At 35.8% G+C, this 26,919-nt stretch overlaps 5 protein-coding genes across 8 annotated transcripts; 4 read left to right on the plus strand and 1 right to left on the minus strand.

Annotated features, from left to right (window-relative positions):
- The first annotated feature begins 8,350 nt into the window (after positions 1 to 8,350).
- Positions 8,351 to 11,142, plus strand: LOC105957501 (uncharacterized). 3 transcript variants are annotated; one of them, XM_012981423.2, is made up of 4 exons: positions 8,583 to 8,896; positions 9,009 to 9,467; positions 9,799 to 10,146; positions 10,248 to 11,142. In XM_012981423.2, the coding sequence occupies exons 2-4, from the start codon at positions 9,018 to 9,020 to the stop codon at positions 10,848 to 10,850; spliced, it is 1,401 nt and encodes a 466-aa protein (XP_012836877.1). In that variant the 5' UTR covers positions 8,583 to 8,896; positions 9,009 to 9,017; the 3' UTR covers positions 10,851 to 11,142. The 3 variants fall into 3 exon arrangements, with proteins under 3 accessions (XP_012836876.1, XP_012836877.1, XP_088679756.1); XM_088823630.1 differs by having other exon boundaries at positions 8,583 to 8,859; XM_012981422.2 differs by having other exon boundaries at positions 8,351 to 9,467.
- Positions 11,143 to 14,914: 3,772 nt separating this feature from the next.
- Positions 14,915 to 17,391, minus strand: AGP9 (arabinogalactan protein 9). Its single transcript, XM_012981421.2, has 2 exons — positions 16,705 to 17,391; positions 14,915 to 15,237 (listed from the first exon to the last, which is right to left on the minus strand). The coding sequence occupies exons 1-2, from the start codon at positions 17,194 to 17,196 to the stop codon at positions 15,154 to 15,156; spliced, it is 576 nt and encodes a 191-aa protein (XP_012836875.2). The 5' UTR covers positions 17,197 to 17,391; the 3' UTR covers positions 14,915 to 15,153.
- Positions 17,392 to 18,942: 1,551 nt separating this feature from the next.
- Positions 18,943 to 20,503, plus strand: LOC105957499 (uncharacterized). Of its 2 annotated transcripts, XM_088823637.1 has the most exons (3): positions 18,956 to 19,393; positions 19,844 to 19,941; positions 20,087 to 20,503. In XM_088823637.1, the coding sequence occupies exons 1-2, from the start codon at positions 19,088 to 19,090 to the stop codon at positions 19,904 to 19,906; spliced, it is 369 nt and encodes a 122-aa protein (XP_088679763.1). In that variant the 5' UTR covers positions 18,956 to 19,087; the 3' UTR covers positions 19,907 to 19,941; positions 20,087 to 20,503. The 2 variants fall into 2 exon arrangements, with proteins under 2 accessions (XP_012836874.2, XP_088679763.1); XM_012981420.2 differs by lacking the exon at positions 19,844 to 19,941 and having other exon boundaries at positions 18,943 to 19,393.
- Positions 20,504 to 21,101: 598 nt separating this feature from the next.
- On the plus strand, positions 21,102 to 23,925 carry LOC105957497 (Pentatricopeptide repeat (PPR) superfamily protein). Its single transcript, XM_012981419.2, has one exon. The coding sequence runs from the start codon at positions 21,274 to 21,276 to the stop codon at positions 23,752 to 23,754; it is 2,481 nt and encodes an 826-aa protein (XP_012836873.1). The 5' UTR covers positions 21,102 to 21,273; the 3' UTR covers positions 23,755 to 23,925.
- Positions 23,926 to 25,129: 1,204 nt separating this feature from the next.
- On the plus strand, positions 25,130 to 26,744 carry LOC105957495 (3-oxo-Delta(4,5)-steroid 5-beta-reductase). The gene is made up of 2 exons (XM_012981417.2): positions 25,130 to 25,300; positions 25,398 to 26,744. Exons 1-2 carry the CDS (start codon positions 25,262 to 25,264, stop codon positions 26,532 to 26,534), a joined length of 1,176 nt encoding a protein of 391 aa, XP_012836871.2. The 5' UTR covers positions 25,130 to 25,261; the 3' UTR covers positions 26,535 to 26,744.
- Positions 26,745 to 26,919: the final 175 nt, after the last annotated feature.

Genomic DNA, 26,919 nt, shown 5'->3' on the forward strand with positions numbered 1-26,919 from the left:
CTAGATACTCACATTTCGGCTCTCTTCTTCTCCTAGATTTAAAATTCCGCCTCCACAAACCTCCCACCGGTGAAATTACTTCCCGGAGCCATAACTCTCTCTCCGGTGGTCGGAATTCGATGGTTTAACTACCGTTGGATTCCTCTCGTCGGGCTCTTTATTTTGGTGGTTATTTCATTCAGTTTGGAGCGCATATCTGTTTCTGTAATTTTTTTTCATTCGACGACGATGGTCTTGCCGGAGGTGTTCTTTGTGTTCCACCAGTCGAAATTTGACGGGCTACCCACCGTTGGATTCCTCTAGTCGAGATCTATATTTTGATGGTAATTTTGTTTATTTTTATGTTTACAGATTTATTTCTATATTTTTTTGCATTTGTGGGTGCGCGAAACTGTGGGTGGTTAGTAACGGCGCCTAGGGTTTTGGTAGGGGAGGGGGGGGTGAGGATTCACATTTGACTAGGGGTGACTAGGGGTGAGTTCGGGACGGGATTTCGGGAATTCGGGATTTTCGGGATCGGGATTTCGGGATTCGGGATAGAAATTTTAAATCCCAATCCCGTCCCTAACTATTAAATCCCGGTTATATCGGTATCCCTAAATATTTCGGGAATCGGGATTGGGATCGGGAAATCCCATATTTTGCCTAAAAACTAAGAAATATTGCATCTTTTTTCCATTAGTATTATTTTATACACTAAACCGACTTGAATATATTATATACATACTATTGTTCTTGCCTTATTTATTTTTACCACAAAACTTGGAACGAATAAAATTTTAAAAATTTAAAAATAAGTTGAAACAATATATTTTATATTGTATTTCTCATCTCCTTTACAATATATATATATATATACATATATATATATATATATATATATATATATATATATATATATATATATATATAGAAATTTAACAAACAGGTTTATTATTATTTAAAAAGAAAAATAATAATAATAAATAAATCAGCGAAAATGATAAATACAGTACCAGAAATGCTGAATGCAGTTTGGCTGAAAATTGCATATAAGGGTAGTATAGTACTTTCCCTTCTCCAGGGAAGTATGTCAAAAGATGATTTGGGCTTGGGTTTATCCCTAGTTTATTTGGTGGCTAGGGGTATGTAAAATAACCCCTATTTTTAAAGGCCAAAACGCATATCCTACTTCAAGCTTTACGATTTATTTAGTACTTTTCAAAATTAAAGAAATGGATAACCTCAAAAAAATCAAAATTAAATATTGAAAAATAATTGCTTTGCTTCGAGGACAAGTATACTAGTGTTGGATTAGCAAAAGTTTTATTAGTGAAAGTAAAATATTAAGGGGTACACAAATAAACAAGAGAATGCAGGCTTTACAGCTCAATGTCATATACTATACTAATTCATAGTTCATATGCTCATTATTTATTTATATATTTATTATTTATTATTTATTTATTTATTTAATGGAAGAAGTAGTTATTTTTCTATTAATGCTTTTTAGACAGCGTAATCTTAACACCTTTTTAAAGGTCAAAAAGATGAAGAAAGAAAGAACCAAGTTTGATGCATCTTGTCTCCTCCAGTGATAGGTTTGTACTAGTGACACATTTGACTAGTCATGTAAATTTTATTATAGTACAATTTGAAGAGAGAGATGAATTATATATATAACAAATCAGTGCTATTTACTTGAGGTAAAGTCAAATTACTAAGGATTTTCTTATTCAGTAGGTAAATTTAACATCGTAAGGGTGGACGTGTAAGACAATATATAGTTGAAGAGTTGATTGTAATTACCCAAAAATGAGTGGATTTTTTTCGTAATTTGACCATATCTCAGGGACTGTATCGTCGTTTCGTTAAGTTTAACTATTTATGGATGAATCAATTAATATATAATGGTGCATTTGGATGGAGGGATTTGGGGGAGGGATTTCAAATCCATAATAACAAATCCCTCGGACTTGTTTGGATTGAGGGATTTGGAGATGGATTTCAAATCCCCACCCCTCCTTTTTAGTTGATTTTGGAGCAATAGTGATGTATTTCAAATGACTCCAAAATTGGAGTCATTTCAAATCCACTCCCCAAATCAAATCCCTCCATCCAAATGGACCCTAAAATAACTCGTTCATTAAAGTTTGTTGGGTAAATTACAACTACCCATGAGGTATGGTCAAATTACAAACCCCCATCATGTTTGGGTAATTACAACAACCTCTTCTATATAAATCTTCTTAGTTCTTACACGTCCACCCTCGCGGTTTCAAATTTAGTGGAATCTTCGAGATTATATGGAATATTATCACTTTTGTACCCATTTTATCTCATTCGAGCTCTACATTTTGAACCAAGATGATCATAATATGTGTTTTTTGTTTAGTATATATCAAATTATGGTACATCAGAAACTGTATTTTTACACAAAACGAGTATAAACTAAAGTACATTCCACGAATCTAGATGATTATGTTGAATTTGACACCACAATTAGGGATGGCAATTTGACCCGCCCCGACGGATCTCCGCCCCGCCCCGCCCCGAAATTTTCGGGTATTACCCGCCCCGAAAAAAAATGGGGCGGGGATGGGGATTGAAATTTTTTTTTGACCGGGTACGGGTACGGGGATGGGTTTGCCTATACCCGCCCCGTAGACCCGCCCCGTACCCGTCCCCGTACCCGCCCCGCATTATTTATATATATAATATATATTTTTTAATTATAATATTAAATATAAATAATTAAATAGTAGTAATATATTAAATATTAGTTAAAAATGAGGATTTTTAGGTTTCCATTATATAATTAAATATTAGTATTATAATTAAATAATGATTTATTTGTAGAAATAAACCTTTAAATTATAAGTAAAGTGCATATTTATTTATTAAAAAAAAAATAGACGGGGATTTTTACCCGCCCCGATACGCGTGGGGATTTTATGGGGCGGGTATGGGGATTCGTTTAATACCCGTGGGGATTTTTGATGGGGATGGGGATGGGGATTTCCATTGCGGGGCGGGGAAGGGGATTGCAAAACCCGCCCCATACCCGCCCCATTGCCATCCCTAACCACAATGGTGGAGGTGTAAGAAAAAATCATAGTTGAGGGGTAGATGTAATTATCCAAACAAGATGGGTTTTTCCGTAAATTCACCATACCTCAGGGGTGGTTGTAATTTACCCAAGTTTTCTTAGAAAAAAAAAAAGAAGAAAAAAAAGGATGACGCAGAAAATTGCTTTTATGACGTTGATGTCAAGTCAAAATATTTAACCAAACTTTACGTATAACGAAAACGACATCGTTTGGGGTTAGGAGATAGCGACTGGGCTCATGCAAAGCTGTGTGTAGCGCATGTGGCTGAAGGCCCACAAAAAGAAGGTTGTTGGGTGTGTAAATTGGGCATCTTCTATTTCAAGAAATTAAAAAAGGGAATAATTTATTTTAATTTTGTTTACATGTCTTATTCTTGCATATCAAAATTATATTAAGTTTGATTTTTTTTATATAATATAGAATATAAAAAAATGTAAATTTCTCGTTTGTTGGAAGACAAAAAAGTCGTATTTTGTCGATCCAGTTCCAAAACTTTCAGATTTTGTAACAAATGTGTTATTTTCTTAATCGAAAAATTGAAATAAAATTGGAATTATTTTTTCACTCTCGAGAAAATTCGATTTTCTTACGTAAATGTAAATTTTCGATGAAAAGACGTTTAATTACAATATTCAATTTCGTTAATAAAATGAGTTGGTTATGGAAAAAGAAAATAAATAATTGTACGGTACACATAATTTACAAGGACATGCTTATATAGCTTTTGTCACTTATAATAATTAACAAAATAAAATGATTTTAAAATCTCGTAAAGAATCCTTGGTCTGGAAGCAATATTAAACTATTATTGTACTTGTCTTCCTTTTTTTAATCTATTTTTATTTAGCTATTTAAATATGCAAGTTAAACACAGTAAAAATATATATATATATTAATCAAATATATATTAATCATAATTTTATTAACCAATCAGATGGGCCCTAAATATATATATATATATATATATATATATATATATATATATATATATATATATATATATATATATATATATTGCACGACAAAAAATGAAAATATCTTTTCAATATTGACCCACTTGTAATTTTGATTAAGAAGTGACATAAAATGTGTGATCACATCAAGAATTTAAACGTGACTGAACAAAATATAGCTACCAAATTAGTTGAGATATTATTTGTTTAGACAATGGATTTGCGGGCCAATTTCCCTGATTTATACAATTCCATTTATTTGAAATTGTGGTTGAATTGGTAAAAAAATAATTAGATTGAATATGATTGCATTATTGAATCTTATTGTACTATTACAATATTTTCTCGTTAACTATGTAGTCCGGCTATAGAAACAGTGATATGGGGAAATTGGAAAATGGACACAGAGACGATATATCTAAAAAAAATTGGGGATATACGAGTTTGGGGGAAATATATAAAATTTTAAAATTATAGGCTTATATTTATAAATATTGTATATAAACATATATAAGTTTTTATTTATATATAAATTCATTTTATATATTTTGATCTAGACATGTTCAAAATAAATTTTACTATCAACTATCAATTTGCAATTGATGATTAAATTGCGTGAATAATTAGGGAATCAACAAAAATATTTGAAAATTTGTTATCCAAACATGTTTCTAACTTTTTAGAAATTGCAAAATAAGCCATAACATGTCCGATAGATGTCCTCAGGGCTCAGAGTGTCCGACACTAAACATGTCCGAAACGCAAAAATGTTACGAAATTGAAGTTTCCGTGCTACATAGTTCGTTAACCTAATCATGCACATTCATTTATTCAGATCAACTCGAATGCGGATTGATTAGTATCAAGCCTATATCCGTTATTCTAATGGGCCGTTGATGCACCATAATTTACATTTATCCATTATACTTATGTCGGGCCAGAAGATATGGGCTTTGAATGAAATTTCTGAAACTACTAGGATTTATGATATGACTGTGTAAATTAAATAACTATTTTTTAATTTTTCTTTTTGATAATTAAATTAAACAACTATTCAAGAACTACATATACACCCTATTATTAAATATTGTTACTATTTGCCCCAAAAAATAAAAAAAAAATGTCCATTTATACGTAAACTGCAGTTGCACATTTAGGATAGAAAATCGATGTTCATCTAAATTTGGAAATTATTGCATAAAAATCTTATTTCCACCTTTTGAATGTGTATTCCTCATTCTTTTTGCCTAAAAAGAAAACCTTGCTATTTTATTGTTTAGTTCCAACATATTTAAACCTTGTTTGGTTCATATTTGTACATCTGTAACGGTAACTAAATTTGCTAATTTAATTTACTAGTTTAAATTACTTTAATTTACAAGAACAAATTGCTAATTTAATTTACCCCACTAAAAGAAATTATGTATGTGGTAAATATTTTTTTTTTTATTGATAATGGCTTCATAAATATAACATGCCGTGTATGTAATTGTGTATCGAATTTGTACTAATTTGCTACATTGGGTAGGAAAAAGATAAATTTGCAAAATTACATTTTGGTCCTATAAATTTAGCTCATTTATAATCAAACCAATATTAGTTTATATTACCAATAAAAGTGTATTTATGTCATTTCAACTTAAAATCACATAAAAAAAGGGTAAATTACAAACACCCCCCTGAGGTATGGTCAAATTACATAAACACCCCTCTTGTTTGGATAATTACAACCACCCCCTCAGCTCTTCAAATTTAGTGGAATCTTCGAGATTATATGAAATATTATCACTTTTGTACCCGTTTTATATCATTCAAACTCTACATTAAGAAGTAAGATGATCATAATATGTGTTTTTTAGCTTGTGTATATCAGTTTGTAGTGCATCGGAAACTGTATTTTTACACAAAACGAATACAAACTAGAGCACATTCCACGGAAGCTAGATGATTATATTGAATTTGCCACAATAAGGGTGGAGGTGTAAGAAAAAATCATAGTTGAGGGGGTAGATGTAATTATCCAAACAAGAGGGGGTTTTTTGTAATTTGACCATACCTCAGGGGGGTGTTTGTAATTTACCCCATAAAAAATTGCACAATGTGCTCATCAGAGACAGGATTTCCCTCAACGGGGTCGATGCCTTAACTTTGCTTACACAAAGGGCATTAGTGAATTTTTTTACAGGGGGTATTTGATAATTATGAATTTTGCAGGGCATTATTTGCAATTAGCTCCATAATTGTATGCATTATATATAACTGGACAATTAGAATAGTACAAATTGAGGAACATGTTGAGTGCTCATAAACAAAGTTAAGATTTATTCGCCTATTCATTTGTTCTTTTCTAACAAACTCAAAGATTTTTCCAATTATTAGTGTAAGTGCATCTCACCTAATGTATTCAATCACTCTAATAAGCCAATTTGTTTTTAAATTTCAATGGAAAATTATCAAAGTAGTGAAATATAAATTTGTTTGGTATTTTATATAAATTAAAAATGTTCGTGTAAAAAATATAGACTAAGTTGTTTGGAGAGCTGATAAGTTATTATGTCACATTTTTAAGATTAATTTTTAAAGTGTTTGGATAATGAACTTATAAGCTATTTTACTAATTATAAGATTTTTAAAAAATGTGGATTTGGGATTACCAACTTATATTTTCATCATCTTATTTTAAAAAAAATATGATTTGTTTTATAATTAATTACCAACGTATAAGCTCCTTGGGGAATTTGGGACAAATTGCACATCACCCCCTGTAAATTTCTAATTTTTGCACTTTATCCCCTCAAATTTCTTAAAAGTGAATGCCCCTCATCAAAATATTATTTTTGTTGCACATTGCCCCGATAGCAAAATTCCGATAGATTATTCATCGGAATTGAGGATTTTTGTTGCACGTTGCCCCGTTAGATGTTATTTTTATTGCATGTTGCCCCTTAAAAACATTATTTTTTAGTACATTGCTCATTTTTTTTTTTTTGCTCATTTAAAATGTTATTTTTGTTGCTCGATGCCCTCCAAAAAGGCTAAAAATGGCTAATGGGGCAAAGTGCAATCAATATAATATTTCAAAGGGGGATATCAGTTTTTTTTAATTTTAGGGGGAAAAGTGCGAAAAATAGAAATTTTTGGGGGGCAAAGTAAATTTTGTCCTTTTTTTTATTTATATAAACATCAAAAAATATAGTTAATGTGTAATTAAGTTAAACAAGTAATTAGGGCCATAAAAATGGGAGCTTTAGGCCGTACGGGACGCTGTAAACCTCGATTAAAGTTAACTATGCATCGGATTTGTTCGATGCTACACCCGGTGAAAAACACCGGGTGGGTCTTCTGCTGCCACGTGTCTCTTGTTTATATTTTATAATAAATTCCCCGCTAGGGTTTACCTTTAGGGGTTTTAGAAAAATAAAAAAAAAGAACACGTGGCAGCAGAAGACCCACCCGGTGTTTTTCACCGGGTGTAGCATCGAAGGAACCCTATGCATCGTGGGTGGTGAACAAATCCTAGTGCTTAATTTTTAAGTTTGACCCAATTGAGTTTATACAACTTATTTTGACCAATACAAATTGGATTATTGTAAATAACTTCAAAAAAGTTGTTTGAGTTATTTAAATATTAATTTTTATTTGTTTATTACTTGAAACTTATTTTCGTTTATCATATATAAATATTTTTTTTATGTAAAAAGTACCATAATTATGATTAACCCCCTAGCGAAACATGTATTGCTTTTTATGCTTTGGGCCTCCGTGCAACTAAAATTATCCAAACGTCCCTATCAGTTTACTTCTTTTTTCACACGTGTGAAGTAACCCTAAATTTATTATTGAATTTTCCCATAGCTATTTGATTTTCATCTTTGTGATATTAGATATATGTATAAATCTATATAATAAATCTATTTAATTGATACGAGATTACTTCCTTTTAATATGTAGGTAATTAATGAATATATTTTAGTATCCTTATACGGGCCTAATATGTATAATTTATTAACAGATGACACATTACGGTGATCAACAATTGTCCTCCGAGACTCAAATGAAAAATTGTTGTAAAATTAATCTAAACGTTAAATTTATTAATGGGAAAATTACAGTTTCATCCTTCAAGTTTGCACGAAAACCACATTTGGTCCCTCATACTCACGTAATTTAATTGGTTTGGTCGTCTCTGTCAATTTACCGCTAGTCCGTTAGTTAGGCCAATGATGCGCACACACTTCATTCCGTTAGTTTTAACGAAAAATTGATGGAAATAAATAAAACTGTTGCAGTTTTGAAATATGAGGGACTGAATGTGTTTTTTGTGATGAGGGACCAAATGTAGAATTGAAGGGATGAAAATTGTATTTTTCCCATTTATTATTATTAACCCTAAAAAAAAGAAAAAAAAAAGGCACCCCTCAAACATATAACATATTGCATATTGACCCCTGAAAGGAGCGTGAACACACTCGCTCCACCTATCACATCACATTTCACCACTTTGAGAAAAAAAAGCAGGAGCACTGAGCGCACACTCTCCCTCATTTTTCTCTCTCCCCCACCAAGTCGCTTTCACACTGTTGCACTTGCTCTGCTACTCTCTCTCACTACTTTCTCTCTCCTAAAATAACGCCAATATCTTCTCAACGTTTTTTCCCCTCAAATCTTCTGCTGCAACTCACTCAAATCCCCCATTTTTCTCTAACTAAAAAAGAAAAAACACCGCAAACTTTCTCTCTCTATAACAGATCAATTTTATCGTGTTATAAACGGGAAAAAAAAAAAAACTCCATGAAAAATGGTAGCAATCGCATCATGTAATTCCCGTTTCGTTTCTAGCTAGTTCTGCATTAGGTTTAATCGCAGTGATTTGCGTGAGGGGCGAAGCGCGTGATTAATTTTTTTTACCTTTGTTAGGGTTTGTTGTATACAATCATCTGAATTTGCTACTCAAATTGAGTTTCAGAAAATAAGGATGGAGAAAAGGCAAGGGTTTTTCTCGGCGCTGAAGGAGGAAGTGGTGCGCGGGTTGTCACCAGCAAGGTCACGGGCGAAAAGTCCGGGTCGGAGCCCCTCGCCGATGGCGGGTCTTTTCCGGAGGAAACTCAGTTCCAGCAGCTCCGACTCGTTGATTCCGAGATCGGGCAGCCTAAGGCCGGGTGGGGAGACACTGACACCTTTAATGGAGGGTCCGGATCCGGACGGCGACGAACTCGGTGAGTCGAAGCGGCTCGGGTCGGGTCTCGGCCAGTGGGTCCGAGGGCAGCTGAACCGGAACCCATCCGTTGCCGTTAATGAGAACGGCTGCGGCAGCAAGAGGTCCGATTTGCGGCTGCTGCTTGGAGTGATGGGTGCGCCGCTTGCGCCGGTGCACGTTTGTACCTCTGAGCCTTTCCCTCATCTCAGTATAAAGGACACCCCCATTGTACGTATGCTTAAAATAGTTGTACACTTGTGTTTTCTCTTTGCTATTATATAATTTTGTCGATTTATAATTATTCCACTGAAAATGTGTGTATTAAGGTTAATTTTCTTTCAGGTTCAGTCTTCTGTTTCATGATTAAGACTGTTAATTAAATAGATTCTCACAATCTTTGTCCCTTGGTTAAGGATAGTAGCATATTCACTTGTAACTATAGAGCCACAATCTTTGACTTTCATGCTTAAACCATGTATAATTGTTTGGGAGGTTGTTGTTTCCTATTTCTACTGTTTTGTTTTTCTTATTAATTCATCGATATTTTGATATATTATAGGAAGCTTCGTCGGCGCAGTACATACTGCAACAGTACACCGCCGCATCCGGAGGGCAGAAAGTTCAGAACACGATCAAGAACGCCTACGCCATGGGCAAGTTGAAGATGGTAGCGTCCGAGTTCGAAACCGCCACAAAGGTGGTGAAGAACCGGAATGCCGCCAGAGCTGCAGAATCCGGTGGATTTGTCCTGTGGCAGATGAATCACGACATGTGGTATGTTGAGCTCGCAGTGGGTGGAAGCAAAGTCCACGCAGGCTGCAATGGCAAGCTCGTCTGGCGGCACACTCCATGGCTCGGGGCCCACACCGCTAAGGGACCCGTCAGACCCCTTCGCCGTGCTCTTCAGGTCAAGATCTGATCCATAGAAATTCGTTCTTTACCTAGTGTATGTTTTTTTTTTTTTTTTTTTTTTTTTTTGCGATATTCATCGAATCTTGAATGATACAGGGGCTTGATCCAAGAACCACCGCTAGTATGTTCACCGATTCGATTTGCATTGGAGAGAAAAGCATCAATGGAGAAGACTGCTTTATTCTAAAGCTCGCTGCAGATCCTCACACGCTTAAAGCCCGGAGTGAAGGGCCGGCAGAAATCATAAGGCATGTCTTGTTCGGCTACTTCAGCCAAAAAACGGGGCTTCTTGTTCACATGGAGGATTCGCATCTCACCCGAATCCAATCCAACGGTGGAGATGCAGTTTACTGGGAGACTACAATCAACTCGTTCTTGGATGATTACAGGCCCGTCGAAGGAATCATGATTGCCCACTCGGGTCGTTCGATCGTGACCCTTTTCCGATTTGGAGAAATGGCGATGAGTCACACTAAAACTAGGATGGAAGAAGCTTGGACGATTGACGAGGTGGCGTTTAATGTTCCGGGACTTTCCGGAGACTGTTTCATCCCACCAGCAGATTTGAGATCGGGTTCCGTAAGTGAAGCTTGTGAGCTCCCTCACGAGGAAAGGGGTAAATCTGTAATTGCCCATCGAGCGAAAGTTGCAGCGTTGGAGAATACTGGTAGTAATAATACTTGGAAAGTGGAAAGCTGACCGAGTAGGATCCAGCTGCTTTCGTGGCGAATATGTTCATATGGCGTTAGGCAGTTTTCTAATTTTACTAACAAAGTAGAAAAAATAATAACAAATTAGGGCTCAGTTCGGTTCTATTGAGAAATTTGGGGGTTCTTTTTTTCCGTTGTTGTGCCGACATTAGTCTCCGTTTCATTCTCTAATAGGAGAATCCAACTAAAGGGGTTGGAAAACGGAGGCTAGTTTTTCGGTTTAAACTCTCCGACGATGGAGCAAGGTGGTGAAAGCTTTGAGTATTAGTATTTGGCTTTTACTAAGTGTTTTTTTTTTTTTTCCTTTTACTTTCTTACTCTTGCCTAAATATATGAAGGCATTGGCAGTTAGAAGTGGAATTAGCTGCTAATTTGATTGGGTTTATTAGTTCAATTAATTCCTTAATTGTTAATCAGGTTCTTGTGTGTGACATTTCTTTCTGGTACTAAAGCTTGTTTAATGTTCTATGAGATACTGAATGCTTATATATAAAGTCACAACTTGTTGCAAAAAACGGGATTTCTCCGAAAACCCTTGATCCGATCCGTTCGATTTTCACCGGTTTTGTATATATATTTATGCACGTGAAAGGAATCTATATGTGATTAGCTGTTTATGTTGTGGTGTTAGTGGGAGCATCTAGGGCTAGTTGTAAACAACTTTAATAATGTGCAGCTGTCTGCTTTTCTTTCCCACTGCTCATTGTTACTTTTTGGAATAAAATTTTCTTTGAATAACCCTTTTGTTGACTCTTGGTCTTGTACCCAAAAAACCCATCACATATAATCATTTAAAATAAATAAATAATAAAAAAATTAAATAAGATAACGTGTTGGGTGGGGCCCTCTCATGGGGTTTTAGCGAAAAGATTGGAGTGGTGAGTTTTGCTAGTAAAATTTAGAGTAAATTACATTACGAATAAATTCATTTTGTTTAGATAATTATATCTACCTTTCAATAATGAATTTTCTTGCATCTCCCCATCTATATGGTGTCAAATTTTACATAATCATCTAGATTCTATGGAATGTTCTCTAGTTTGAACTCGTTTTGTACAAAAACACAGTTTATGATCCATCACAATCTGATATATATAAGCCAAAAAACACGTCTTGTGATCTTCTAGCTTCAAAATGAGGAGCTCGAATGGGATAAAATGGATCCAAAATTGAGAACATTCCATATAATCTAGAAGATTCCACTAAATTTGAAACCACAAAGGTGGACGTGTTATAAGATTTATAGTCGTATGGTGGTTGTAATTACCCAAATAGGAAGGGGGTTTTCGTAATTTGACCATACCTCACGGGTGGTTGTAATTTACCCTAAAATTTATATAAATTAATACAATCAACACTAGTAATAATTTAATACATTTACACCGAGTCAGGATCGATATCTATTATTAATTTATCAAGATTTTACTATATCTAAGTATAATTGATTGTACGTAGTATGCAACCTAAAATAGTTGTAATTAAATGGCAACAGCATTAGTAAGTGGGGGAAGCTTGACATTAGAATGGTCCCTGGAAAAAATAAAAATTCCACATTTATTGGGGAAGGAATTAATTGTTTGCTTTTTAGGGCAATCATTCATTTAAATAATTATGAATAATAATAATAATAATAAAGGTGAGTACTGAGTATTTGTTGGTGAGTGTAAATGAGATTTAATTCCAGCTTTCAACAAACTATTTCACCAGTTTTGTCACATCTTGTTTAGCCATTCAATCTCAAACTCAACTCTGTTTCACCTATTCCACATACTATACTTGATCCCTCTTTTTAATTCGCTCACCCTCATCTGGTGTCGTCGCTCGTTCAAGAAAATAAAATAAAATAAAATAAATTATTGACATTGTGACTCTATATGTATGATTATGTGTAAAGAAATAATGTATCGTACGATATATATCATCTGGTGTAATGTTTATCATACACACAATTATTTTCTTAATATTCGGATCTATTCGTCGATTTCCCTTAGTGGTTTAAGAAACTTCGTTATTATTGCATTATTTGCTCTAATTCACTTTTAAATGTTACAATTTTTTTATTTTTATTTTTTGTGTGATATCATCATAATTTTTTTCCTAATACTCCATTAAGAGGGGAAAAATGTGGGAATTGTGTGAATGCCTTGTAAAATAGGTAGCTTGACAAAATGAGAAAGAAGGGTATATGCCCTATTCTCTTAAATGCAGAGGATCACATCAAATAGTGAAGTGGAATCTAACTCATCAATTCCTCACCAAATTATATATATAAAAAAAAAAAAGAAAAAAAAAAAAACACATTCAATGTGTGTGTGTTTGGTTCAATCAATCATCAATGGCTTATTTTTGTGGTCCTCAAGAAAATTCAATCACTTTTATTTTTTCCTTTGTTTGGGAAAGTGGATTAAATCCAATGAATTCAAGAAAAACTATGAAGTGTGTGAACCCATTCTTGGAAAGGAAAAATAAAATTGCCCCATTACAAGAAACTTTGCATTTAGTGATTGATATCACCTCATTCAATTTCTAGATTCACCCAATCTCAACCTACTTAATCAAGATTATTTCTTTTTCTTTTCTTTTAATTGAAAAAATAATTAGCATCCATGTATATCGATCAGGTAAGTAAATATCGCTCTCGTGCAATAACTTGCAGATTGCAGGAGATGAATACTTCATAAAAGCTTAGTGTAATCTCAAGAAATAATTGAAATATTGAAAATATTAATATGGTCCTCAGAGTTTCTAAAATCCCATTAGTAGTCCTCAAATTTTCCTTTTCTCGTGATATTTCTATTTTTTATTTAACCCAATAAGTGGTTTGTTTATATACAAAATAAGTGGTTTGAGATAGTGAGAAATTGCTTACAGCAAGATTGACCAAAGTGTGAATTGAAAATAGGAGGAACTCTAAGGACTTGAATGCAATTTTAAAACAAACAGATTCAGAACACGAAGCAATAGACCCATGCAAGAGTGGACTAATTGTTAGCTTATGGGCTACCGAATTAAATAAACGACTCTGCAAATTATGGTTTTAACTACTTTAAAGTTTAAATAACTCTAAGCAATGGAATATCCCATGAGTGGATTAGTTCTAATAAACTATAGATTAAAAAATTAATAAAATATGTCACATAAATAAATATATTTTGGGAATCCACGTTGACTTTTCCGATCTCCGTAAAACAATTAGAGCAACAAATTCAAATAAAAGCCTTATTTTATTGAAATTAGTCACAAAACCCCCCAAAATCATATTTATTGCAATTTTTTTTTTTTTAAATTACATGAAGCTGTGAAACGGGTTTCTTCTTTTCTCATCTTAGTTTTTATTTTATTTCTTTATTAAAAAAAGAAAGAAAGAAAGAAAGATAATGATACATATGGTTTTGTGCCTAATTTTAATAATATAAGGATTTTTTTTTCAGTAATCCATTTTCTTGGGGAGCTATTTGTAATATAATTGTTTTTGCTAAATTATATCCATCTCCTACAGTTTGTAAATTTCTCACATCCACCCTCTACAAATGGGTGATAATTATGAAAACAATAGGGATTTTTTCATAAATAGACATTACTTCAGAGGGGCGATTGTAATTTACCACAAAATAAATAGTGCATAAGTGTGTGTGTGTACAAAAAAATGTCGGCAGAAAGAAAAGTTTGAGAGATTGGTAAATGGCATATAAATTAAATGATAGGTGCACTAAATTGGGTATACTCTGCGCTACCTGCAGTACATATAGTGTACACCATATTAAATACATATATGCATGTAAATATATTATAATATAATAATTGTTCATAAATAAAGATTAATTAAAAGTGATTTAAATTGAAACGTTTAAATAAAAAAATAATAATTTTCCACACCAAGAAAATGAGTGTCCACACTCCACGCACGTGCACTTCCACATTGGGGTAACAAATGTCGATATGTTACCGAGGGGAGAAGGCCTTTGACCTTATTTATCTATAAATATATATATTTATTTATTTATTATCTATAAATATATATTTTTATATATTTATATGTGACAAGAACATTAATTAAAAATTGAACATTAACTAGGGTAATTTCATGGAAAATAACTCGCTCTCAGAGTTTTAATACAAAAATAAGTTCCAAAAAAATTATATGAAAAATCAAATCAATGTATAAAGCAAGTACATAGAAAAAAAATAATAATCCAGAAGCCTATGGGCTAAAATGCAAACAATAGATATAGATATTATATATATATATAAGTGGGCCGTAACTGAGAAGTAAAGTGGGCCAGACAAATCATCTAAAATAAGATATAGAGCAAAGCCCATACCCAAACAAACCCGCTAGTGATCTTCTGCAACGAGCTCACTGGATTTGCTCCACTCTGCAATTATAATTTCATCATTAAATTTTTTTAAAAAAATTTAATGATAATTGGGAAAAGAAAAAACAAAGACAATTACAGTTAAACCTCTATAAATTAATACAGTTGGGACCATCAATATTTCATTAATTTAGCGAAATATTAACTTATCAATAAATTAATAATTATTAATTTATACATTAATTAATAACTTATTAATTTATGAAATTACTTTTATTATTATTTTCAATAAATACATTTTTTATAATTTTTTTACGTGTATATTATTCATTGTACCATTAGTTCAATGCATATAGAGCCCGTTTCACGAGCGGAAGCTCTTAAAACAACAATGATATAGAACGATTTTATGTTGAGTTATGAGAAAACTATACCGAAAGTTCTAACCATGTTAAGAAAAGTGAGGGACGAGATTGATGTTAATGTGAACTTCAACAAGAAACAAGCGACAATTAAATTATATTGTATTAAGCTTTCATAGATGTATAAAATATGTATTGTACCATGTAATGTAAGAATTATTTTTATGCATTATTAATTTATATATTATATGGGGCTTCTTAAAATATTTGAATGTGTATTATCTTATAAATTTAGCGAATTATTAATTTAGCACGTTGTCCCCGAGTCGGGACCGGAAAAATTTATTATTTAAGCGAGGTTATTAATTTATCGAGTTTCTACTGTAGTTCCATATATCAAGATCCATTTTTTTTTATCATGCAATAAAATAAATAAATTAAGTTTATTTTCTCGATTCGAGATTAATTGATCGAAATGTAACTAAATTATCGAGGCACTCCAGATCAATTATATTCAATTTATCGAATGCTGGATTCGGTTCAAATCGAGTTACTCCATATATTAATATTTAATGTTCAAATAAATTTGACAGTAATAAATTTAGCTAGATTTGATTAATTTACTCCACTAATTTTCACAATAAAATATTTTAACCAAAGTTTGGTAAACAATTTTTGAAAAATAATATTAATATGTAAGGTGTTGTGTTAGTGTATAGTAATTCACATGGTTGGGAGCACACCTGATCCCTATACCCTAGAATCCCAATAACGGGAACAGGGGAATACGATGCTACACCCGGTGATTTTCACCGGGTGGCTCTTTTCTTGACATGTGTCATTTTTAATTTATTTTATAATTATATTTCTAAAATCCATTGGGCCATTAGTGAACCGGTCGTGGGGAATCTTATCAATTAGGGTGCCCGGTTATATTCACTAGGTGTAGCATAGATATTCCCAACGGGAACATTGGCGTGGGGTTGCACAGACCAATCAGAAACAAACACGTAAGCCGGTTCATGTTAGATGCTCAAAGTTTCAACTACACTATAGTGCGCCTCTATGATACAGTACAGATTCAATTAATTACATTTTGTACCACAGCGCACATTAGAGAAGAACGATGCAAACAGAATAAAATGTCGGAGGTGCATTTATGTACCTGATCAGCGGCGGTAGGAGCAGGTGAAATACCGGAGAGACTCGGTCCCGGAGCTCCGGTGGGAGGCGCCGGAGGGCTTAGTAAAGACGGAGATGGCGCCGGAGATGTTGGATTCGATGGAGCCGGAGCTGGAACCGAAGCGGCTAGCGGAGCGGGAGTAGGAGCTGCCGGCGGGGGCGGAGAAGGAACCGGAGGTGGAGGAGATGGGGTTGGAGGTGGCGGACTTGGAACTGGTGGAGGAACAGCCGGCGGAGGCGAGCTCACGGGTGGCGGAGGAGAAGCGGGTGGGGTTGGCGTAGGAGGCGGAACAGCTGGTGGCGGGGAAGTAACAGTAACCGGTGGAGGCGAAGAAGCAACTGGAGGCGGCGAAGCTGCGGCGGGAGTAGGAGGAGCAGGAGTTGAAGTGGGAGAAGCAGCCGGGGATTGACCGCTGACTCCGGCGAAGATAACGCCGATCAAAGCTACGAACACAAGTAGTAGTTTTGGAGCCATTATAATTAAGAAACAAGACAATGCTATCGTGCGCAGTTGTCTCTAAACCTTAAACTTCGCCGCAGAAAAGCGAGTCAGAGACTCAGTGGTGACTGGGCGAGTTAAGGTGGAGTTGGAGAATCGGGGAATGGAGTTGTCTGTATAAATAGGAATGACGAATGAGCTATCAGATCAGATATGTTCATTGTGTTGACTAGCGTTGACCGTATTAGTGTTAAAATTAAGTAAATTACTAAAATTAATTACTTTTTATGTATCTCTTATTTAAAACATTATTTGACACTATAGATATAGAATTCGACAAATATAATCCAACACTCGATTCATATTTCACTAATATGAATATTTATTGCAGTTAAAACGAAATAATTCATGTAATTTAATTAAGTAGACAGTGACGTAGCCAGCATATGGTCAGAGAGGTCATGCATATCCAGCATTTATCAAATCTTTATATATGAATGTATATAAAATTATATAAAGTTTGTGCACAGTTACACTAACGATCCCCTCTCGAGGAATTTTTATTGCATTCGGCCCCTCGAACTTAAAATCCTGGCTCCGTTAATGTTTAAGAGATATATAATATGTCCTATTATAATTCATATATAGAAAATTCTGTTCCGAGATATACGATGTTATTACTCGTTCACCAACTAGCTAGGCAACCCGATGGGTCAATCGAATGATCAATCGCACTCGTCTAGATATGGTTGGTCTCGATTCAAATTAAATAAAATAAAAATCGAAAAAATCTTGGGGAAGAAAAAAATAAACACACTATGCTTAGATAGCAAATTACCAGCTTGTGCTAATCATTGAGTTTGTGCAATCAAAATTGATAGGAAAACTAACATGCATGATTGATGGAATGGAACATCTCACCCCACCAGAATGATTCTTGGCTTAGATTATTCTTTAAGCCTTCATAAATTATATTTATTGATTAATTTAAATAAAGAAATTGCATGTTTGATTTTATTATTAATGAATACATTGACAATGCAAAACTGCACACAAGTATACTAGCTAAACTTAATTTGCATTATTTAACTCCAAATATTAATAAATATATGGGAAAATACAGTTTTGGTCCCTCAAATTTGTACCAATTTCACATTTGTCCCCTACGTTCACAAAAAAACACATTTGGTTTCTTATATTTAAAAAAATTCAACACTTTTATCCATTTTCGTCATTTTTCTGTTAGTACTGACGGAATCAAGCGTTTTCCATATCACTGCCTTAACTGATGGAGTGACAGCAAATTGACAAAAATAACCAAAAGTGTTTAATTGTCGAAATATGAGGGACCAAATGTGGTTTTCATTAATATGAAGGACCAAATATGGAATCAAATAAAACTTGAGGTGTGAAAACTGTAATTTTCCCATAAATAAATAAATAAATAAAAAATGGCGTGGATTAGAAGGGACGATGACTTGTTTGGTGTAACCATCACTTCTTTTGCCTAAAGTGGTAATGATTACAATTTTACAATAATTAATAATTATAACAATCAATTACATCCACCAACTTATGACAAAATTAAAATAAAAAAAAATAAAAAAAAAAAAAAAATCAACCATATAATAGATACAATATGGGCCCGAGCAGTTTGGTCCATTAGTCAAAATTTAACATATGGGCCGAGTGCAGAAAAAGTCCGGCCCAGCATAGAATGTGATCCACGTAGGGTTTGGGCAATTCTGTAAATAACCAAATAAATCCGGGTAAAGTCATAAAAGTGCAGAACAGAAGAGGCGGGCTTTCTATTTTTGGTACAAAGTCTTATCTTCTTCTTCTTCTTCTTCATTCTTCTCACACATTTCGAAAAATTTCTTCACATTCTGCAAATAATCTCCAAACGAAGCTCGTACATCGCTTGAAAATGGCGGTTTCGTTGGGTGTATTTTCGAGTTTTCTGCCTATCGACAAGGTTCCGTTCGTCAAATCTTCTTCTCCGTACGCGACTGTCAGAATCGCTCCTGCTAGCCTCCGCGTTTCGCGACCGGCTACGATCTCTGCCGTTGCCAAGCCGGCGACGGAGACCAAGCCGCGCGAGCCGAGGGGGATAATGAAGCCGCGCCGTGTGTCTCCGGAAATGCAGGACTTCATCGGCGGCGGCGTGACTGAGATCCCCCGCACTCAAGCTCTCAAAGAGATTTGGGCCTACATCAAACAACACAATCTGCAGGTATCTGCATTTTTTGAAACCCTATTTTTTTTTTGAAAATATTGCTTCCAGCCTTCCCTTGCAGCTTGTTTGTAATTTTGTAGTTATGATGTTTAACGAGTGAAATTTGATTTGCTTACACATGGATTTATTTCATATGGTCATATTATATTTGTTTAAACATAATTATGAGCTAATTAATTCCATTAATCTGGATCTTTCAGTATTCCTTTTCATGTTTCTGAAGTTTCTTCTGCAACTGGTATAAATTGTTCTGCTAAAACCACGAAATAAGAAATCTCCGACAATTATTTACGTACACCGAGCAGTGTTTTGGGCTCGTATTGTTGCATGCTGCGAATTAACGAATAGGGATTTTGCTTTTTAAGTTGCTAAAGATTTGACCAATCGAACTGAACTTTACGAACATACTTTACATTGTTCAATTGTCTGACCCAATCATTCAAACAGCTTAATTCTCAAATCGTATTTCGCAACTACCACTTTATTCCGTTTTTGCTGGCTCGGATGTAATTATCTACGACTGCAATACAGCAAAACGAAGAGAAGTAAGTAAACAGTTCGTTTCGCGAACATTTCTTAAGATATGTTGTGAACGCTACCTTTGGACTTGAACGCAAATGATTTGTTTCATGAACATTATTTATCACATCATACGTACGTAACTGATTTTTTTCGTCTTCTTATTTATAGGATCCCAAGGACAAAAAGGTCATTATCTGCGACGAGAAGCTGAAGACAATATTCGGAGGAAGGGATCGTGTGGGGTTCCTCGAGATTGCCGGCTTACTCAATCCACACTTCCTCAAGTGAAATACATTGATTGCATCTTGAAAGAAAGCAGAAATTAGTAGTTTGTTGTAAATGAAGTTTGTGTTGGTTAATCATTATTAGTATTTAGGAAAAAGCAGTAGTAGCAAGTACCTAGGTTTTGCTTTCCAGTTTAGATAATCTTGTGCAAGAGGATCGATCAATCACCATGGGTAATTTTGCTGCATGTTTTCAAATCCTCTTGTAGTAAGTAGGGTTTAGCCTTTAGTTCAATCCTTGTACCGACTCCTAATATTTGTCTTGTTTTTATTTTAATCTTTTATTATCTTATGTTTTACAGGCGAAGTTGTTGAGTGAGTTTTGTGTATTAATGTTGAATTGCTTATTGAGAGGGCTCGGAAATGTCATTTTTCTTAGGGTAAATCACGGCAATCCCTGAGGTAAGGTCAAATTACGAAAAGAATCCTTCCAGTTTGTGTAATTACAACTACCCGTCTTAACTAAGAATTTTCTTACTCGTCCATTTTTATAGTGCCAAATTCAATGTAATCTTCTAAATTTTTGAAATGCTCTCTAGGTTGTACTTATTTTGTGCAAAAATGCGGTTTCTCATGCACCACAATCTGATATTTACAAGCCAAGAGACACATGTTATGAACATCTTGTTTTAAAATGTGGAGCTCGAATAAGGATAAAAAGATATAAGCTGGAGAATTACCTATTAAATTTAACACCGCAAGAATGAATGTGTAAGAAGATTATGATACTTGGTCTTACCTCAAACAAGATTTTTTTTTTAATTTAATCTTACCTCACAAGTGACCATAATTTAAACTTATGAGATATGATATTAGGATTACATATTTATATTATTATAATCAAATAATTAATAGCAAATAAATAAAATTGGAGGGTGACACATTTTGATTTTGTGGTGAGTGGTGATTTATGAAGCAAAGAGTTGTTTCCTAGCAAAGGGAAAAAAAATCTTTTGTGCAAGTAGACCAAGGGTTTGACTGCAATCCCTAAAACCCTTCTCTCTCTCTCTCTCTCTCTCTCTCTCTCACACACACACACACACACTACTCTTTGTTTCACAGCTCTCTCCAATGGCGGAAAAACTAGCTCTACCTCTTATCCTCCCAAACCCACCTCCCCCAAAACCTTTCTTCCAAGACCTCCACCCCAACTCCGCCGCCGCACCGCCACCTTCTTCCCCTCCCAATTTCGCCCCTCTCTTCCACGACTTCCTCCACCACCACCAACACAATTCCAATTCCCCACAAAATCCCCTCAATTACCCCTCCTCCTCGTCCAACCCCAGACCACGCCGCCGTATCGGAAAACACCGCGACCCCAACAAGGGCAAGCCATGGTTCCACCACCGCCTCTCCTTCCAAGGTGAGCTCACTTTCCAATCCCTCCTCCACCCCCAATTCGACATCCAAAATCTCGACGCCGAATTATCCTCTCTCTTCAATTCCGGCCATCCAGATAACGAATTCTCCGACGATTTCACCGAAACAGTTGCCTCCGATGTCCTCGGCATAATCAAAGCCCTAGCCCACTACAAAAAATGCGACCTTGCTCTAAGCATGTTCGAATGGATTAAAAAACGCAGCGATTCCGAAAACCTAATTAACAGTTCCGTTGTCGCCGTCGTAATCAGCATGTTGGGCAAAGACGGCCAGGTTTCCACCGCAGCTTCTCTGTTCCACAGCCTGCACAAGGATGGATTCGCCATGGATGTATACGCGTACACCTCGTTGATATCCGCTTTCGCGAGCAACGGGCGGTACCGAGAGGCTGTGATGATTTTCAATAAAATGGAGGATGAGGGCTGCAGCCCTACTTTAATCACCTACAATGTGATTCTGAATGTTTACGGCAAAATGGGAATGCCTTGGCATAAGATTATCTCGGTTTTCGATGGTATGAAGAGCTCGGGTGTTTCCCCCGATGCTTACACTTATAACACAATCATAAGTTGTTGTAGAAGAGGATCTTTGTTCGAGGAAGCGAAAGGGATTTTCGAGGAGATGAAATTAGCTGGATTTTTACCGGATAAGGTTACTTATAATACGCTATTGGATGTTTACGGAAAGTCGAGGAGGCCTAAAGAAGCCATGGAAGTATTGAAGGAAATGGAAATTAACGGTTTCTCTCCGAGTATAGTGACTTACAATTCGCTGATATCTGCTTACGCGAGAGACGGGTTGTTGGAGGAAGCAATGGAGCTGAAAAGTAAAATGCTCGGAAATGGGATTAAACCAGATGTGTTCACTTATACAACCCTTTTGTCGGGGTTCGAGAAAGCTGGTAAAGACGAATCTGCAATGAGGGTTTTCGAGGAGATGCAAAGTATTGGCTGTAATCCCAATATCTGCACGTTTAATGCTCTGATCAAGATGTTTGGTAACCGTGGCAAGTTTAAAGAAATGATGAAGATTTTCGATGATATGAAGGCGTGCGGGTGCAAGGCGGATGTTGTGACGTGGAACACTCTCTTAGCTGTGTTTGGTCAAAATGGGATGGATACGGAAGTTTCGGGAGTGTTCCGAGAGATGAAAAGATCGGGTTTTGTGGCGGAGAGAGACACTTTCAATACGTTGATCAGTGCGTATAGTAGATGCGGATCTTTCGACCAAGCAATGGCTATTTATAAACGGATGTTGGAAGCAGGGGTGGCCCCCGATCTCTCCACTTACAACGCTGTGCTGGCGGCATTGGCTCGTGGCGGTTTGTGGGAGCAGTCGGAGAAAATATTCGCAGAAATGATGAACGGGCGGTGTAAACCTAATCAGCTTACGTATAGCTCTTTGCTCCATGCTTATGCTAACGGAAAGCAAATCGAGAAAATACACGATCTTGCAGAGGAAATATATTCAGGTGAAATCGAACCTCATGCGGTTCTCCTAAAAACACTCGTTCTTGTTTATAGCAAGAGCGATTTATTACAAGAAACAGAGCGAGCGTTTCTCGAGCTAAGTAGAAGAGGGTTTTCTTCGTTGGATATAACTACTTTAAATTCGATGATTTCGATTTACGGTAGGAGACAAATGATTGACAAGGCGAACGAGATCGTGAATTACATGAACGAAAGTGGGGTGACACCTAGTTTGACTACCTACAACAGTTTGATGTACATGTACAGTCGGTCCTCGAATTACGAAAGAGCCGAAGAAATATTGAACGATTTGGTTTCGAGGGGGAGGGTGAAGCCGGACGTGATTTCGTTCAATACGGTGATATACGCGTACTGCAGAAACGGGAGGATGAAGGAAGCTTCTAGAATGTTCAAGAAGATGGCGGAGAGTGGGGTTGCTCCGGACGTGATAACCTACAACACGTTCGTTGGGAGCTATGCTGCGGATGCGATGTTTGTGGAGGCGATTGATGTGGTGAGGTATATGATTAGGCAGGGGTGTAGGCCGAACCAGAGTACGTACAATTCGATTGTGGATTGGTATTGTAAGCTAAATCGGAGCGACGAGGCTGTTATGTTTGTTGGTGATTTACGGAAATTGGATCCTCGTATTTCCAAGGACGAAGAACGGAGATTGTCCGAACGGTTGATGGTTATGAGATGATTATAAGGTTAAGGTATGTAATATATATTGCATTGTTATAATTAGATACACATATGTCGTTGTGCCCCTCAACAAATGGTTTGAATGTTGTATTATTAGAGAAGTTTACGAAATTATCAAATTGTTATGTAAATATTTCTTTTTTTTTTTTAATAGAAGATATTTCTGACATTCATTTTGGGTAAATTACAATCACCTATGAGGTATTGTCAAATTACAAAAAAAATCCTCTTGTTTGGATAATTACAACCAGCACCCTCAAGTATAAATATTTTTACACGTCCACCCTTGAGGTTTCAAATTTAGTGGAATTTTCATCATTATATGGATTATTATCACTTTTGTAGCCGTTTTATCCTATTCGAACTCAACATTCTGAAGCAAGATGATCATAATATGTGTTTTTAAGTTTATATATATCAGCTTGTGGTGCATCAAAAACTGTATTTTTACACAAAATGAATACAATCTAGAGCGCATTTCACGAAATCTAGATGATTTTTGATACCACAAGGGTGGATGTGTAAGAAAAAATCATAATTAAGGGGTAGACGTAATTATCCAAACAAGATGAGTTTTTTCGTAAATTGACCATACCTCAGGGGTGGTTGTAATTTGAATTTTTTTTCTATTCACACTACCATGTATTTTTGGGAAGAAGTTATTAAACCGACGGTTATTGCAGTGCAAATAGCAAAATTGATAGACTAATAAATAGCCTCACCCTAACTACAACAAAAATAATTAATTGAAAGAGAAAATGGATCTGCTTTCTATTTCTTCTTTCTAAACAAATATCCACTCTCATTATAGTGAATAAATTTGAACACGTAAAGAATTTACTAGAAAACAAAACAAATGCTACAATACCTGTTGTACATCTGTTCAGTTGCCAGCTGTCAACAAAAACATTTTTAAATATTAGGATAAATTACAGGAAAACCCACTCTTGTTTGGGTAATTACAATCACTCCCTCAACTATGAGTCTTCTTACACTTCCACCCTTATAGTGTCAAATTCAAAATAATCTTCTATATTCAGTGGTATATTCTCTAGTTTGTACTCGTTATCTGCAAAAAATGCAATTTATGATGCACTACAATCTGATATTTACAAACTAACAGACACATGTTATGATCATCTTGTTTAAAAATGTGGAGTTCGAACGGGCTAAAACGGGTACAAATGAGAGAGTATTCCACATAATTTAAAAGATTCCACTAAATTCGACACTCCAAGGGCGGACGTGTAAGAAGATTCATGGTTGGGTGCTTGTAATTATCCAAACATGAGGGGTTGTTTTTAATAATTTTACATTAGCTGAGGATGTGGCCGTAATTTATCTTGAATATTATATATAATAAACGGAGCTGAGCTGCTCTGCATGTTCTCATCAGTCATCTCTCTCCCCAATTTTCAGAAACCCCCTTTCCCAGCCCTAAATTTCACGCGCCAAAATTCATAAAAATTACAGTCACAGAACTCCGATTCTTCCGGACTGAAAAAATGAGCTGGTGGTGGGCTGGTGCTATCGGCGCTGCAAAGGTCAATTCTTACACTGCAGAACGATCATATACGTATTAATTATATTATTTTTGTGTTCGTATTTTGAAATTTGAATTGCCTAATTGATTGAAAGCAGAAAAAAATCGAAGAAGACGAGCCACCGCAGAAGCATGAGGGCGTAGCCCTAATAGTCGGGGTCACCGGAATCGTCGGCAACAGCCTGGCGGAGATCCTCCCCCATTCCGACACCCCCGGCGGCCCATGGAAGATCTACGGCGTCGCCCGCCGCCCACGACCCACGTGGAACGCGGACAACCCGGTCAACTACATCCAGTGCGATATATCCGACCCGGAAGACACACGGGTCAAGCTCTCACCCCTCACAGACATCACCCACGTATTCTACGTCACCTGGGCTAACAAATCCACCGAGGCAGAGAACTGCGAAGTCAACGGCAAAATGCTGCAGAATTTGCTGGATGCAGTAATCCCTAATTCCCCCAATTTGAAGCACATCTGCTTGCAGACCGGTCGAAAGCACTACATCGGCCCGTTCGAGTCTTTCGGCAAGAACATACCGACCCACGATCCTCCTTACACAGAGGATTTGCCCCGATTGAATCACATCAATTTCTACTACACCTTGGAAGACATTCTCTTCGCCGAGGTGGAGAAGAAGGAGGGTTTGACTTGGTCAATTCATCGCCCCGGAAATATATTCGGATTCTCACCGTACAGCATGATGAATTTAGTTGGTACCCTCTGCGTATATGCAGCTATATGCAAGCACGAGGGTGTTCCTTTGAAGTTTCCGGGGAGTAAGATTGCTTGGGAGGGCTACTCCGATTGCTCCGATGCAGATTTGATCGCAGAGCATCAGATATGGGCGGCGGTGGATCGTTTCGCCAAGAACGAGGCCTTCAATGTGAGCAATGGCGATGTGTTCAAATGGAAGCATTTTTGGAAGGCGCTGGCGGAGCATTTCGGGGTGGAGTTTGTGGAGTATGAAGAAGGCGGTGAGGAGATGAAACTCGAGGAGCTTATGAAGGATAAAGGTTCGGTTTGGGATGAAATCGTGAGGGAGAATGGTTTGACGGTGACGAAATTGGAAGAAGTTGGGACATGGTGGTTTAGTGATCTTATACTCGGAGGGGAGTGTTCGTTGGATTCGATGAACAAGAGTAAGGAGCACGGGTTTCTTGGGTTTAGGAATTCGAAGAGTTCGTTCGTTTCTTGGATGTATAAGGTGCAGGCTTGCAAGATTGTTCCTTGATTTTGGAAGAGCTATTGTTGTGTGATTCTTGAAATTTGGTTCATAATGGTGTTGTGGTGTGATTTTTGGTGGTGTTAACTTGCAAGAAAGTGAGTAGTGGTAAAACCTCTTGTTGTTTAATTTTTGAGATTATCAATTGTAATGTTGGTTTGGTTACTTGGTTGTTTAATTTGTGATTATCAATTGGACAAAATTGTGGTTTGTGATTAATGAATGCGCGTACTATTATGTTTAGATTAATAGTACAAAACTATATGGTGTAATTTTGATCAGGTCTATGTTCTACAAAATTCCAGTATTACTATTGGGATGTACTCAATTCAAGTCTAAATAGATACTAAGCTTAGACTCAATAAAATTCAAATCGAACAAATCAAATTGCCAA

This window comes from Erythranthe guttata, chromosome 2 (genome assembly GCF_056151865.1).
Source record: "Erythranthe guttata isolate IM_541 chromosome 2, IM_541, whole genome shotgun sequence".
Taxonomy (NCBI): Eukaryota; Viridiplantae; Streptophyta; class Magnoliopsida; order Lamiales; family Phrymaceae; genus Erythranthe; species Erythranthe guttata.